Here is a 15356-nt window from a genome sequence, read left to right on the forward strand (position 1 = left end):
TCTCATAGGGCAATATTTCTCCTTGAATCCTAGTTAACTTTCTAAATAAGCTGATGCAGTGAACAGTGTGGAATTGCCTAAATCCTTATTTTTTTTTTAAAGACTTTTATTTATTTTTTTATATTTTTGGCCATGCCACGCATGGCTTGCAGGATCTTACTTCCCCAACTAGGGATGGAACCTGGGCCCCAGCAGTGAAAGCACCTGAGTCCTAACCACTGGACCACCAGGGAATTCCCTGGAATTGCCTAAATTCTTATACCTCACATCAATAATATAAAAGAGAAGCACATCAGGAAGACATCTCAACAGTTCCCACCCACAGACTGACCTAATCCTAAGGCCATTTTCTTCATTTGGTGGTGGTCTCAAATACTATGGAAATTTTTTAAATGCAAGGTCCCCAGGGTATCCCGCAAAGTGAAACAAGACCTCAACGCTCATAAGCCAAGCATGCCCTTGGCCAGATCTAGTTTCCTGGGACTCAGAACGGGACCAGTCTCCAGATGGTATTTTGGGGGAAAGGTATTAGCTAGACAGCCCCCAAACATTTTAACAATGTGAATTCTCACCAGCTACACAAGTAACCCTCAACCATCAGAAATCTATGGTCCCTGTCATTTATGATTGTTTGAGTGCCTCCACTGTAAAAGCTCAGCTACTGTCAACAGTCATAATGCTTCTGATGTCCTGGACACCTGCGATTAGGGACAAACCTTGATGTAAAAGTTTTATTTACTTGGGCCTAAGGTACAAAAAGTCACTTTATAATTATACCAAAACTGTAATTAGTTAGCCTAGTCTAGAATTTTACAAATTCCCTTAAATATCATATTCCCTAACTTCCTCCTTCTCAAGCTGAAAGAGGAAAAAATTAATTCACTAAAAAGGGAGAAACACAAATTATCACTTCAAATATAAAAAGGGACTGAGTACAGGAGTGACCTGCTCTGAGAAGCTCCAAGCAATTTGAAGAAATCTTAACAGATGTTACATATTCAATATCAACATTTTTAATATCAGAGGTAATTATAAAAAGCAAAAGAATATTCAGAATCCTGCATAATTCTCTAATCTGAAATCTCGACTTTCAAAGAGTCTGGAACTTAAAGTAAAATCACCTCTTATACCCTTTACCCAATTACCCTTCAATGGGCAACAAATATTTCTTAATATTAGAATCAAGAACACTCAGTGTACATACCTTGTTGAGTTCTTCTATCCTTCTGATGAGGTACGGATTGCTAGAGGAATTCTCAAAGTAGACATAATCTGTAATTAAAGGAAGTAAGGAGCTTAATCTTTTCAACAGAAAGTTCACATTTGTCAATTTATTACTTTTTATATTAGGTAATTCACATTCAAAATGAAGCACTCCCGTGATTCATTTCCTGGTAAAAGCAAACTGAGTAATGCAGCCTTAATACATTCTCTTTCTTATGGGCTTACCATTCACAGACCCTTATTTTCCTGGCATTTTCATTTCAATTAATGTTTTATTCAAGTTCTCCTAGACTTCTGTCCCACATGTGTCATTTCTTTAATAATAAACAAAAAGACACCTCTTATCACTGAGTAGTCAGAGCTGACTAAACATGTGTCTTTCATACGATAACTGCTTCCACATCTTTTTCCTCCAATCCAATTTGCCCTGGAGTAGGCTTCTCACATAAAACTATTGACCTAAGACAAATTCAGAGCATCTTGAAAGGCTTAGCAGCCCAAAGTACATTTCAATCACCAACTTAAAAAAAATCAGGTGAGCAGAGCAAAAGCACATTGACAAACTTTTTTGCAGCTCTATCTAGGAAGATGAGGGGGCGAAAAAGGAGAGGGGTCACTTTTTGAGAAGCAGAACTCCGTGGAGGTGATACCAGCCTTTTTAATACCATATTTAATCCAGATCCATTTAGGGTCTCGTTATAAAGCAACTGCTGCAGCCTTTCAACAAAAAGGATATATAAATTTTCAAGTGTGGTTTTTTCTCTCATCTAATAGGCTCACTGGAAACTTCCCACTGTGTGTTTATTTGAGAGGCTGGGCTGCAGTGTTATTGTCTATCTTAGTGGCTCTTTCCCGTCTCCCTTCTGCAAAGTGGCCTCATTTAGCCAGGCCGTTCCCACCACCATCCATCAAGGAGCTCGGCTAATGAGCAGAGAAGAGCCAGTCTCACACACAAACACGTCACTTATCTGAATTATTATTTTACCAGGAAAGAGGGAGGAGGGCGTCGTGAGTAGGGAGAAAGTTTGTTTGACCTTATTTCTCTCTTCTGCATTAGGCTGGGAAGGAGGGAGATAGCAGAGCAAACGTCCAGGCAGAGCTCCACTCCCCACCCCAGGCTGCAGTGCCCCGGCCCCTCTAAGCCCCATTCCTGGGAGGGCTGGACAAGAAACGTAAGGGAGAGGGACGAAGGAGAGGTGCAGGGCCCTGTCCCCGCAAACAGGCCTATCCAGCTGTGCCCCTGGCTGGGCCCCCATCTCCCCCACCCACACCCCCAATGAAGGGGAGCAGTAGAGGAGAGATGTCCCTCCACTCTCTCCAAACCCCCAATGCCTAGAAGCCACGCGAGGAAAGACCACCCTCTTAAGGGGCTCGACGGCCCCTGATCCCCATGGGGGTTTCACGGGTTGAGGGGGGGTGGCGTCTGATAATTCATACCCCCAAGTACAGGCCTGGCCTAAAACCCTGGTTAGGATGTGGGGGTGTGGATGGGCCCCGGTCCCTCGTGGGCCACGGTGGGGGAGGGGAGAGGGGAGGGGGGGGCAGCCACGGCCCCCTCCGCAGGCCCCCAGCCCCCTGCGCCCTCAGCCCGGGCGCCCGGGGCTCCCAGCGGTTAGGGTGAGCTCGCCCCTACCCCCCACTCCCGGAGCCCGCTCCCAGACGGGCCGGGTCGGGCCAAGCCTTCCTACCTCCGACCCGGTACATGTTGGCCGCCATGTCCGCCCGCCCGCCCGCGGAGCCCGAGCCGAGCCCCGCCCGCTGCCGCCGCCACTGCCGCCGCCGCCGCCGCCTCAGCCCCAGCCGCCGCCGCCGCCGCCGCCGCCGCCGCCGCGCCTAGCCGCGGGGGGGAGGGGAGGGAGGGAACAAGGGGAGGGGGAAGTGAAGGGGAGGGGACGCCGAGGGGTGGGAGCAGGTGCCCGCCCCCAGCGCCGGGCTAGCGAGGCCGAATTCCCGGCCCCCCGGGAGGCCGAAGCGCTTGGGGCCAGGAGGGAATTGGGGAGGGGGGGCGGATTGGGGGAACTAACTGGAAGTGGAGGGTCCTAGGACTGGGGTCCTGGCCCAAGCCGAGGCCTGCACCCGCAAATGCGGGCCAGGGGCTATCAGAGAATCGGGGTGGCGGCAGGGTTTCAGCCTCTCCGGAGCTCTTATCATCCCAACCAGCGTACCCCGGCACCTGCCCACCCCGAGACAGGGCTTCCTCCCCGCTTCTGTCCCTGGAGAGACCCAGTCTGTGTGACCTCGAGCACGTGAGCCCCTGTCTCGGTGCAAACACTTGGATGCAAATAAGTGCTCGCAGCAGGGCACCTTCCTCGTGGTGATGTTAATGTGGCGGGCCTGGAGCCGGCAGGCCCTGGAGCCAGGAGGACCCCAGGTGCCTGCAACTTCAACGGGCAGAGACTTATCTGGGGACAAGGCTAGAAAAACAGACCCCTTCCAAGTCTACCTTAACTACGTTGTCAGGTCTATCCGCGTTCACCCCAAAACCGGGCTGAATTAAACCTATTTCCCTACACCTGGAGGCCTTGCCTCTAGACAGGCTTGCAATGCAGCCCGGCTGGGAGAAGAGACCATTAGAGGAGGGGGGCTTCCTTTGCCCTTAGGGGAACAGGGCCCTACAGTTCATCATCACCACAGCCCCTCAAAAAAGAGATCGTGCCAATCAGCTTACTGTTGATGGACTGTTAACTGGTTATGTACCTAAGGCTTTTAAAGTTATTATTTTCCCATGCGAATTCTCTAGACAACCCCTGTTTTCTCAGCCTTCATACCCTCACAGAAACAAAGAACCAAGTAGAGTTGAATCTGAGCTGGCTCTCCCCCAAAATGAACACAAACAACTTTCTTTAGAGAAGCCAATCCATTCCAAACTACTCCCAGACGTTGTTGTAAAATACACATGAAGATGATCCCTTACTGTTGTAGGTTGTTTGGAGTTTCTGGTGCTTTACAGCTGTGTGTTGTTGACTCTGGGTTTGGGGTCTGTGCAGGAATGGGAAGTGTCCCCAGAAAAGAAGATTGTGTTTTGTTTGGTGATGGCATTTGTGACGGTCCATTATCACAAATTACTGAGGTGAAAAAAAATAATTTTCCAGATAGCTGAGAAAAAGTAAAAAATAAAATATAAAATAAAGCACCTTTGCCTGAATTGCCTTGATTGACTGTGTGACCCAAGTTTCTTTAAGTATAAAATGGGGGGCACACTAATTCCACTTCACAGATGGGGTAAGGATCAGTTGTGATATCTTAAAATGCTTTGTAAACCATTCAGCATAGAGCACTATGCAAATACAGGTGTCTGTTGCTTTTTTTTAACTCAAGAAAGTTTCAGATTCCCAAAGGTTTTATGCCATGAGTCAAATTGTGATCCTGCATCAGATCAGCTCTTTTGACCTAGAGAAAAAAGCAGAAGTGTTTTGTTATGCACACTGCATAACTGTTATTTCTCATAAACCTTGTACTGGAGATCCCACGGAAAACATATTGTGACGTATCTGACATCACTCTCTCCATTTCTGAGCTGACACATAAATAGGTTGAATAATTTAGCTGGAGTCAAACCATAAACTGGCAGCAATATTGGGATAATTCAGCCCTTTCCTTTGGCCGAGAAATCTCTTAACCAGGAAGAATTTCTCCAAGTGAAAAGGCCACCTGGAAACCATAAACTGCAAAGGAATAATAGATCGCAAGCTCTACTAAAGGGTTTTCCCATTATTTTTGAATAAATGAGCAATTTCTCCCCTTCAAAATATTTCTGTTTCTGTTAGTTCCTTGTCTCATTTCCACAATTTTGTGCACCTTTCCAGGTACCACAATAAATGGGCAAAAAGTGCCAAGAAAACTCCCTCCATCCATACCTACCTCCTCCCCTTAGGAACAGCCTTATCCAGAAGCCCCAACCCCATGCCCCCCATGAAAGGGCTCAGAGTTTGGGGGGAAGGGGATGAGTAGTAGGAGGTAATGATGGTGACAGAACCCAGGCTCTTCCTTCCTCTAGATTCTGTGTAGTTTTTTTTTTTTTTTTAATTAATTAATTTATTTATTTATTTTTAGCTGCATTGGGTCTTCATTGCTGTGCATGGTCTTTCTCTAGTGGAGGCGAGCAGGGGCTACTCTTTGTTATGGCACGCAGGCTTCTTATTTTGGTGGCTTCTCTTGTTGTAGAGCACGGGATCTAGGCACGTGGGCTTCAATAGTTGTGGTATGCAGGCTCAGTAGTTGTGGCTCACGGGCTCTAGAGCACCGGCTCAGTAGTTGTGGCGCATGGGCTTAGTTGCTCTGCGGCATGTGGGATCTTCCCGGACCAGGGCTCGAACCTGTGTCCCCTGCACTGGCAGGTGGGTTCTTAACCACTGTACCACCAGGGAAGCCCAGATTCTGTGTGTTTAACCTCTTTCATCTCCAGATCCTGGGCCAGTGTCTTCTACATAATAGGTGCTCAATATCTGAAAGAATAAGTGCCCATGAATGATGGGCTCAACATAGAGAACCAGGTGCAGAGATGAATGCAGGGGCTTTGTCTAGGAAACTTTTATACCTCCTAATATCAAAGAGGTATGCACATAAGAGAGTTCAGCAAATGTATCTAGATTGGAAAAAAAAAAAACATACAAAGAAGGGTGGAAAAGCCTGTGCCTTCAAAGAAAGCAAAGGCACTTCTACCTCCTCAGGCTGCATGGCTCAGATCACAAACATCATCAATCAGCCCAAACTTCACTTCTAGTTTGACTGTTCAGCTTTAACACCTTGAGCAAGTTGCTTAACCCCTCAGATCTTCAAGTTCTACAAATCATGATTAGTAATTGACACCTATGGCGAATGCTTATGCTAAAAAGTGAAATATACAATGTGTTGGGCACATGTTAAGCTTCATACTTATATGTCACTTCTCTCTATTCCAGCCATCCTCATTACTAAGAAAGAGGGGTCTCTCAGATTATGCCAGAAACCCCAGGGAAAATCCAGCCTCTGCAAGGGTAAAATTTCCTGGCATGGCCGTTGTGATTAAAGAACCACGATAAGGGATTGCCAAAAGGCCCAGAATCTTCCCTGTGCAGTCCCCAGCATCCCACAGCTTAGCTGAAAAAAAGTGGATGCTGCAAGAAAGCTATAGATAAGACAGAGGGTTGGTTTTTGTCTCAACATCAGGATGGAATTTTTATACATGCAAAAAAAATAAGGGCTGGCCAGAGTCTGGGGACTTTCTGATATTGAACTCAAGAAAGCAGCCTAGGGGTCTAAAATGTAATTAATCTGAAACCAGATGCCAGTCTTTAGATAAATACCATATCTTGTCCTTTGTGTTTTCTTTGATTTCTCTCTCTCTCTTTCCCTTTTCTTTCATTAACTTATGTGTTAAGTAAAAATTCTTTTGGAAAAAGGCCAGTCTCTCTCAGCTATTCCAAGGTGGTCCTGGGTTTTACAAGCAGATGACTGTATTCCAGAAGAAAGCAAGAATCAAAGCAATGGAGCCCCTAAGGGAAAGGAAACCAGAGTTGGAGTTTCCTAGCGTCTTTAGCCATGGAGCTTCTCCTTCCATTGATCCCCTGTGCTAAAAACATGAAACCCAGGACCAGCCCCAGATCTTGATTTTTGGAAGTGTGTGTTTTAGGATTCCATGGTTCTCTCATGCCCTCAAAGAGGAGTTAGCTCAGCCATTTGGTTGCATCCACAAGGAGGTTCCTTCTCTAGTGACAACATTGCCTCCAGATACTGGAAAAGGGACTGGAAATCACTACGTAGACAGGGATGAGCCCCTGGAAGGGTAACCTAATTGACCTAAGTGCTTTTTTTCTTTTTTTTTTTTTAATCTATAAAGTGCTGGAGTGCTGTGGATTTGAATTGGTGATGATGACAGCACAGGGTGTGGGGTCAGGAAATAGAATCCTAAAAGGCAATGGGAAATGTTGAAGGGATACAACAGGGAGTGTTTGTAGGAATGACTCAGGTAGCAGCAAAGAAAGTGGATTGGAGAGGCTGGAGAGTCGAGGCTGTGAGATCAGTCTGCAGGCTGGTGCAAAGGGATGATGACCTAGAGTAGAGGCAGTGGGATATGAGAGATGTAGATGGGTTTAAGAGAGACTTAGGGGGTGGGAGCTACAGAATCTGGTGCCTTTGGGGAGGTGTGGAGTAAAAGGGTAGCATCTGGTTATCAGCAAGTGGGTGGAGAGAGGTGTGATTCAGTGAGTAGAAAGTACAGGAGGGGAGGCAAGTTGGGGGGAAGGGCGGATGGTTGACGGGTTCAGTTTTAGACAAGTTGTGTGCAAGGTGCCTTTTGAGGGACTTCCCTGGCGGTTCAGTGGTTATGACTCCACGCTTCCAACGTGCTTCCAATGCAGGGGGCGTGGGTTTGATCCCTGGTCGGGGAACTAAGAACCCACATGCCGTGCGGCACAGCCAAAAAAAAAAAGAGGTGCCTTTGGAAACATACAGGTATGTTTCCTTGTTAAGAATGAGGTGGATGAACAGACCTGGAGTTTGAGAGATCTGGGCTAGAAATACCCTCTTCTGTGTCACCATCAGCTCAGAGCCAGGTCTGTCTTGTCTGAGGAATAAACCAAACCCTGCCCCCAGGGGAAGAAGCAGGTTCCCTGAGTCCTTCAGCTTGGGAGAAAACAGGTTTAGCCGGTCTAGGTCCAGGAGATCAGAGTCCAGGTCCAAATGTGCAAACAGGCAGGGCACGGGCAAAGAGCCACGCAAGTCACTGACCAAGACAGATGGTGAAGACAAGGGGGAATGCCCAGGGCTGACCTCCCACGGGCAAAATTCTCAGCTGGAGAAAGAGAGTTCTGCTCCCAGGATGAAAAAAGCAGCTGGGGTGGGAGGGTGGGAGTGGGGGATGAAAAGAACAGGAAGAGAAGGTAAGGGACACAGCCTAGTAAAGCAAATCTGCCTATTTCCTAACTTAACCCTCTTGCCTCTAAGATGGTATAGTGGGTTGAATGGTGGTCCCCCAAAATATATGTCCACCTGGAATCTGTGAATGTGATCTTATTTAGAAAAAAAGGTATTTGCCGATGAAATTAATGATCTGGAGGTAAGATCATCCTGAATTAGGGTTGTCCCTGTATCCAACGACAAGTGTCCTTGTGTGAAACAGAAGAAGAGAGGACACAGAGTGAAGAGGAGAAAGCATGTGAAGGTAGAGGCAAAGACTGGTGTTATGAGCTATAAGCCAAGGCAATGCCAAAGACTGCCAGCAACTGACAGATATTGGGGGAGAGGCATGGAATAGATTCTCCGTCAAAGCCCCCAGAAGGAATTAGGTCCGCTGGCACCTTCATTTCTGGCTTCTGGCCTTCAGAACCATGAAGGAATAAATATCTGTTGTTTGAAGCCACCCAAGTTATGATAATTTGTTGTGGCAGCCCTAGGAAACTCATAAAGACAGTAACCACCCCTTGATTTTAAGTGAACATAGATTCAGCCAGAAAACACTGAACACTATATACAGAGACTAAGGGGGCATACAGAGTCTAAGCCGAATAAAAGAGAGATACACAGAGAGAAGAGGGCCCAGCACCACTCCACTTAAGTCCTGGTCAAATCCTTTAGACAGAGCTCAATTTATCTCATCTTGGTTTGTCTCTCCTTCTGGCTGACATGGTTGGCTTAGTAGTGCTAAGAGAAAAGAACACCCAGATGCGGTGCCCCTCAGCTAAGTGCCAGTGTAAGCATCCCCCAATTTTTTTCTTCCCCAGCACACCTGTGAGCTATCACACATTCCCATGAGCAACAGCAGATTACCGAAAAGGTAATGCACCTTTTAACCCCTTAATTGTGTTTCTTTGTCAGGAAGCACTCTGGCTCCTCAGATCCCAATCAATGCTTCTATGGTGGGGAGTAGGGTGGAGGCTACCAAGAATATGTCTCGTCTACAAAAATGCCCTTTTCATTCAACAAGTAGGTAATGAGTACTGTTAAAGGCATTGAAGATACACCAGTGAACAAGGTAGACAAAGCACCTGTCTCTCTGGAGCTTATATTCTAGTGGAGGAGACAGAGAATGACCAAGTAAATCAATCCATAGATACGCTAGTATACAATGATAAATGTGCTACAGAAAGTAAATCCGGATAAAGAAACAAAAAGTTATGATGGTGGTCAGGGAAGGCTTCTTGGACATAAGAACTCAAAAGAGACCTAATGATAGGATGAAGTGAACCACTGGGACATGTGGGGAGCAACATGCCATGACAAAGGAACAGCAAGTGCCAATTCCCCAAGTCAAGACTCAGCCTGACCTGATCGTGACCTAGGAAGGCCAGTGTGGGTAGGAGATGAGATCAGGGAAGTGATCAGGGTCCAATCATGTAGGGCCTAGGAGGCCATGGTAAAGTGTTTGAATTTTGTTCTAAGTATAATGGAAAGGTTTTTAACACAGGAGTAACAGGGATCTGATTTATATTTTAAAAAGATCAACTGGAATATGAAGAACACCAAGTAGAAAGGGGCCAGTCTTGACTTCCAATTCAAAAAAGCATGACTGGGGACTTCCATGATGGTCCAGCAGTTAAGACTCTATGCTTCCACTGCAGGGGGCTCAGGTTGATCCCTGGTCAGGGAACTAAGCTCCCTTGGCCAAAAAAACAAAAAAGCATGACTGTGTTCTCTGGAGGCATCAAACCTCCCCGGGCACTAGGAATTCAAAACTCACCAATCCAAAGTTTATGTGATGGAAAACCAAAACTCCTCCTGTGTTTTCATTTGGCATAATAGTGAGAGAGACCCCTTCCAGCTCAAACTGTGGTACCGAGACCTGTGCATAATGGCAACATACACTGGCTACCTTTTAAAATCCTATACCAAATCATATTAGACAACATCTTGTCTTGTAGGCTGTAGTTAATTCCCCTTACACCCAATACTGTCACTGAGTTTTTCCTAGGCCATTCACCTTTCTTTTAGCTACAAGAACCAAGTTCTGAACCAAGTTCAGACCAAGAACTACATCTTGGTGATGGGGAACATGGTAAGACCAGTGAATTCCATGAATATGAGCCACTTACTGCATTTTTTTTCATGTTAAATAAAGTGTCTTGGTTATAAGTGTTGCTGCATATAATATCATGACCTGAAATAAAGCCTCCTGAAAACTTCACACAAAATAATAAACCCCAGGGCTTCCCTGGTGGCGCAGTGGTTGAGAGTCCGCCTGCCAATGCAGGGGATGCGGGTTCGTGCCCCGATCTGGGAGGATCCCATGTGCCGCGGAGCGGCTGGGTCCATGGGCCGTGGCTGCTGGGCCTGCACGTCTGGAGCCTGTGCTCCGCAACAGGAGAGGCCACGGTGGTGAGAGGCCCGCGTACTGCAAAAAAAAAAAAAAATTTTTTTTAATGAAAGAAAAATAAACCCCAAAGACACCAAAAGTCACTTGGGCTGCTGTACAGAGGATGGACTGAGGGCAATGGAAACACAGAGGCTTGTTAGGAGGCTAACATACTTCAAGAGAGAGGTGACAAAAGCTTGGAATAGAATGATAGGTGACAAAAGCTTGGAATAGAATGATAGCCATCATGGCTAATAAAGATATATTTTTAAGATAGAGCCAATAGCCCTGGCTGAAGGGTTGGATGTAGGAGATGAGAGGGCAAAATCCATGAACATTAGTACTTTCAGATGCTTGTAGATATCTGTTTGGAATACACAACTGGGTCTGGGCTCTGGAGCTCCGCAGAGAGGCCCAGGCTAAAAATGCAGATCTGGGAGTCACCACTATGTAGAAAGTCTGTGAAGCCAGGGACTGGTCAGATCACGTGGGAGAGAGTATAGATGGCAAAGAGCATAGAATCCTGAACCCTGGGGCAAGCCAGCATTGAGGGCAGAGGTCAGTTCTGCACCCTGGCTGCACCAAGGAAACTGCTATTATAATACCCAGGCCCCACCCCCAGAGATCCTGATTTAATTAGCTTGGAGTGGACCATGATTTTCAGTTAAGAGAAAAAAATCCTCAGGTGATTTTTAAAATAAATTTATTTTATTTTAATTTATTTTTTAGTTTTGGCTGTGTTGGGTCTTGGTTGCTGTGTGCGGGCTTTCTCTAGTTGTAGCGAGCGGGGGCTACTCTTCATTGTGGTGCTTGGGCTTCTCATTGCAGTGGCTTCTCCTGTTGCGGAGCACGGGCTCTAGGCACCGGGCTTCAGTAGTTGTGGCACATGGGCTCAGTAGTTGTGGCTCGTGGGCTCCGGAGCACAGGCTCAGTAGTTGTGGCACTCGGGCTCAGTTGCTCTGTGGCATGTGGGATCTTCCCGGCCCAGGACTCGAACCCGTGTCCCCTGCATTGGCAGGCAGATTCTTAACCACTGCACCACCAGGGAAGTCCCTCCTCAGGTGATTTTAATGGGCAGCCAAGAATGAGAACTATTCAAGTAGTGATCAATAGAGGAGAGCCACAAAGGGGGACTGAGGGAGCAATGAGGGAACTAGGAAAAAAGCCTGAGGAGTACAGGTTCCAGGAGCCATGTGACAAAGGGAGGGGTCCAACTGTGATAAACCAGAGCAACCAATCGACCACAGGATTTGGCAAGATGGTGGTCTTCAGAGACCGACTCCCCTGCCGTCTTTTATTTCGGTGGTTTCTGACTGTCCAAATCCTAGGCAGCTGGAAAAAAATTGGTAGGGTTCTGGCCTTAGACGTTCTACGATGTAGATGACTCCAAAAACACAGAGGGGGGCTCATGAACCCCCCCCAGACTGAGGGATGGAGACTAGAATTTGCTCCTTTCATCAGCTCCTTTTATCTTTATCCATAGGTTTGTAGCTGCTGCCCTTTCTAAAAGAGACTGAGGGACTTCCCTGGTGGCGCAATGGTTAAGAGTCCACCTGCCAATGCAGGGGACACTGGTTCGATCACTGGTCCGGGAAGATCCCACATGCCGTGGAGTAGCTAAGCCTGTGTGCCACAACTACTGAGCCCATGTGCCACAACTTCTGAAGCCCGTGCGCCTAGAGCCCGTGCTCCACAACAAGAGAAGCCATCGCAATGAGACGCCTGCGCACTGCAACGAAGAGTAGCCCCCACTCGCCGCAACTAGAGAAAGCCCACACACAGCAACGAAGACCTAACACAGCCAAACATAAAATAGATAAATAAATTTTAAAAAGTAAAATAAAAGAGACTGAAGTTATCTGCGTCTTAATTTCAAAAAGGACAGAAAATGTTGGAGGGCTCAAAGCAAAACTTTGAACTCTCGGATAAATAAACTGTTGTTTATGTTTCCTTTTATCTCTGCGAAGTTTTGGAGGAAAAAACATGAGTAGTACAGAGTTGCCCCAAGGAGCTACAAAGCCAGGACAGGACCATATTATTAGTGGCAACTGACACGATGTTTCCCGTTCAGTTGCCCAGATTAGAGTGCTGAGGACTCCAAAGAAAGGGCACCTAGAGGCAGTAGAAGCTTTTTGAGGTTTTGGCAAAGGATGCCCAGGACCCATCCAGCCAAATCCTATCATTGGTTGTTTTCTGTAAGAGGAGACTAAGTGTCCATCCTCTTGAAGTCCTGACTCCCCTCCACCCCCAACAGCCTTCTGGTTTAGTGGGTGAAATTTAGACTGTGTTCATGAAATAGAGGGTGGAGTCCACGTTAGGAGCCCGAATTCTGGAAGCGGAGGGAAGAGAGAAGGCTCCAGCATTTCACGGAGTCTCCTTCCTGTGCCCTTGAACCTGGCTGCTTCTTCACGTCAGGTGTCCCCGGTCTCTGGTCCACATTCACACAGAACCTATGTTGGACCCTTTCTAGGGGTGGCCTGAAGTCTCTCAGCAGGTCAGAGCAGCTTCAAAGGCAGAGTCTGAAGACTGCGGCCTTGGCGTTCCCACCTCTTCCTCCCACTCTCCCCACCAACACACACCCCCTCGCACCTCTACAAGGTCCCTCAGATCTGGGCTGGAGGGAGGACTGCTTGCCTGTCACAATCACTGCCTGCAGGAGAAGATTTGAGGTGAAGATTTCAAAGCCCCACTGACTTCTGCATGGTAGCCCAGCTTCTCCCAAAGCAGCTGCAGCAGAGGGCAGGCCCTGAGACTTGAGGGATGGAGCGGCTCCCAGCCAGTGGCATGTTGCTGGGATCTGATGCATTATTTATGATGCTAGTGTCAGCTTGGCTCCCAGGCACCAGGGGAAATGGAAAAGGCACTTGGGCCTGTGCTGATTAAACTAAATATTTAAACAGGAATCAGGAATTGAGGCAAAATCCATTTTTCTTCAGTAAAGCAGAGAGCACCACAAATGATTTCAAGGCTGAGGACTTGATAAACACCATGCAGATCACAGGGGAAGGTTGGGCGCCCCTGGTTTATGGCTTTCCTCCGCTGTCAGACCTAAAGGGTTCGCAGGGAACTTCGGAGTCGAGAGGGAAAGGGGAGTTGGAGGAGCAGAGGAATTGTTCCAGAGCCAATGTGGGAATGAAATTAGGAGACACCAGAACAAACTCTGGCTGATTCACGCCTCTGGACCCTTTTGCGCTATTCCTGTCTCGCGATATCTCTTCTTCCCGGTCTGGAGAGATCTGTGCGACAGCATCTGCCCACATGATCGCGCTTACTTTCGATTAGGTGGAAGGAGGATGATGGGATGTTGGGCAAACATGGACCAACCCTCTTGTCTTGATTCTTCTTATTCCACCTGAGACAGATCCCAATTAGGAAGCCGTCCTCCACCGGCTGCACACAGAGGAAACCCTGCACAGAGAAGACACAGGGTAACAGGGCCCTCTGTTTACAATATCCAGAAATCTCCAGATATGAGGAAAGAAAGATCTCAAAAGGTGATTTCCTGGTGGTAAGAAACAGTTGTTATCTGGCCTGGCTTCTCCTGCTGTGTTTTTCCTCCCGGTGGTTTCCCTCACTTGTATTTCTACAGCAGTCACCATTCCTGGTTCCCAGGGATGTGCTTTTTCTCAGTCCCTGCATGAACAAACACCCTTACCCTCTTTTCCTCTAAAGATAGCCGAGACGGCTGACATTTTCAAAATTAACTTTTATAAGAACTTAGGCAAGAAAAGGAAGTAATTGCAGGAAGTACAAATGCAGAAGTTCAATTCAGTTCAAAGTTTATTGAGATTGTGTTTAGTCAATGTGTTATACTCTGGGTTACCTTGATAGATGAAAATAGATTTCTGATCCTCAAGGAGTTCACTGTCTGATGGAAGAGGCAGGCAATTCGTATATGATGAGTTACAATCTAATAAAATAAAAGCCATAATTGCTCAGAATTGGTAGCAATTAATATGGCCTGCTGCAGGGGCAGGGCTGGTCAGAGAAGGCTTTGAGAGAAGGTGATATTTCATCTGGACCAACAATTAAAATAAAAACTTTGCATGGTAAAGAGTCAAAAAGGACATTCCAGACAGAGGGAAGAGCATATAGGAAGTATATGCATGACATATGAGAACCAACTAGAAACTTGGTTCAAAGCCAGATTGTAAAGGCCTTAAATGCCAGGCTAAGGAGTTTGACATAATCCTGTAGGGCCTAGAGGCCATGGGGAGCTAACACTGTTATATTTGTATTAAGTAAGAAGGATAGCAGTGGCTAAAATTTAATAAATTGGCATTTTATTTTTATTTATTTATTTTTTGGCCACATTTTGGGGCTTGTGGGATCTTAGTTCCCCAACCAGGGATCGAACCCATGCCCCCTGCATTGGACATACAGAGTCCTAACCACTGGACAGTCAGGGAATTCCCAATAATAAATTAGCATTTTAGTTTTTGTAACTAAAATGTGAGTTAGGTTAGTATAAATACATAAAATTTCTGGGCTTGCAGAGCTGACAATAGAGCATAGGCAGCCATGCTCCCTGTGAGTCTTATCTTTAAATTCAACAGAGAAGTATTTGAAAAGACAAGAGGTAAATTAGAGCTCATCGTGTGAGTTCCATTCTCTTTTATCTTGGTATTATGGACTGAATATTTTTGTCCCAGCAAAATCCACATGTTGGACTCCTAACCCACAATGTAAAGGTGTTAGGAGGTGGGGCTCTTTGGGAGATAATTAGGTCACAGAGTGGAGCCTTCATGAATGGGATTAAGAAAGAGACCCCAGAGAGCTCTCTATCTCTCTTCCTGCCATGTGAGGCTACAAGTCTGCAACCCAGAAGAGGGCCCTCACCAGAACCCGTTCCTGCTGGCACCAT

The 15356-nt window shown here is 46.7% G+C and overlaps 1 protein-coding gene across 11 annotated transcripts in view; it reads right to left on the bottom strand.

Annotated features, from left to right (window-relative positions):
* MTA3 (metastasis associated 1 family member 3) overlaps positions 1-15356 on the bottom strand; it is a 213421-nt gene that overhangs the window by 165669 nt on the left and 32396 nt on the right. For 6 of the 11 annotated variants that reach the window (XR_010835567.1, XR_009338216.2, XM_067007677.1 and 3 more), the window contains exons 1-2: positions 2913-2982; positions 1205-1272 (exon numbers count right to left, since the gene is read on the bottom strand). Coding sequence is in view for 4 of the 11 variants with exons in the window: in XM_067007677.1 (XP_066863778.1) it covers positions 1205-1272; positions 2913-2940 (96 nt within the window). In the remaining 7 variants the exon portion in view is untranslated. Of the gene's footprint in view, positions 1-1204; positions 1273-2209; positions 2258-2912; positions 3020-15356 lie in introns of those variants that run through there. The other 5 variants (XR_010835568.1, XR_010835569.1, XM_067007678.1 and 2 more) reach the window with 3 other exon arrangements.

This window comes from Kogia breviceps, chromosome 11 (assembly GCF_026419965.1).
Source record: "Kogia breviceps isolate mKogBre1 chromosome 11, mKogBre1 haplotype 1, whole genome shotgun sequence".
NCBI classification, from domain to species: domain Eukaryota; kingdom Metazoa; phylum Chordata; class Mammalia; order Artiodactyla; family Physeteridae; genus Kogia; species Kogia breviceps.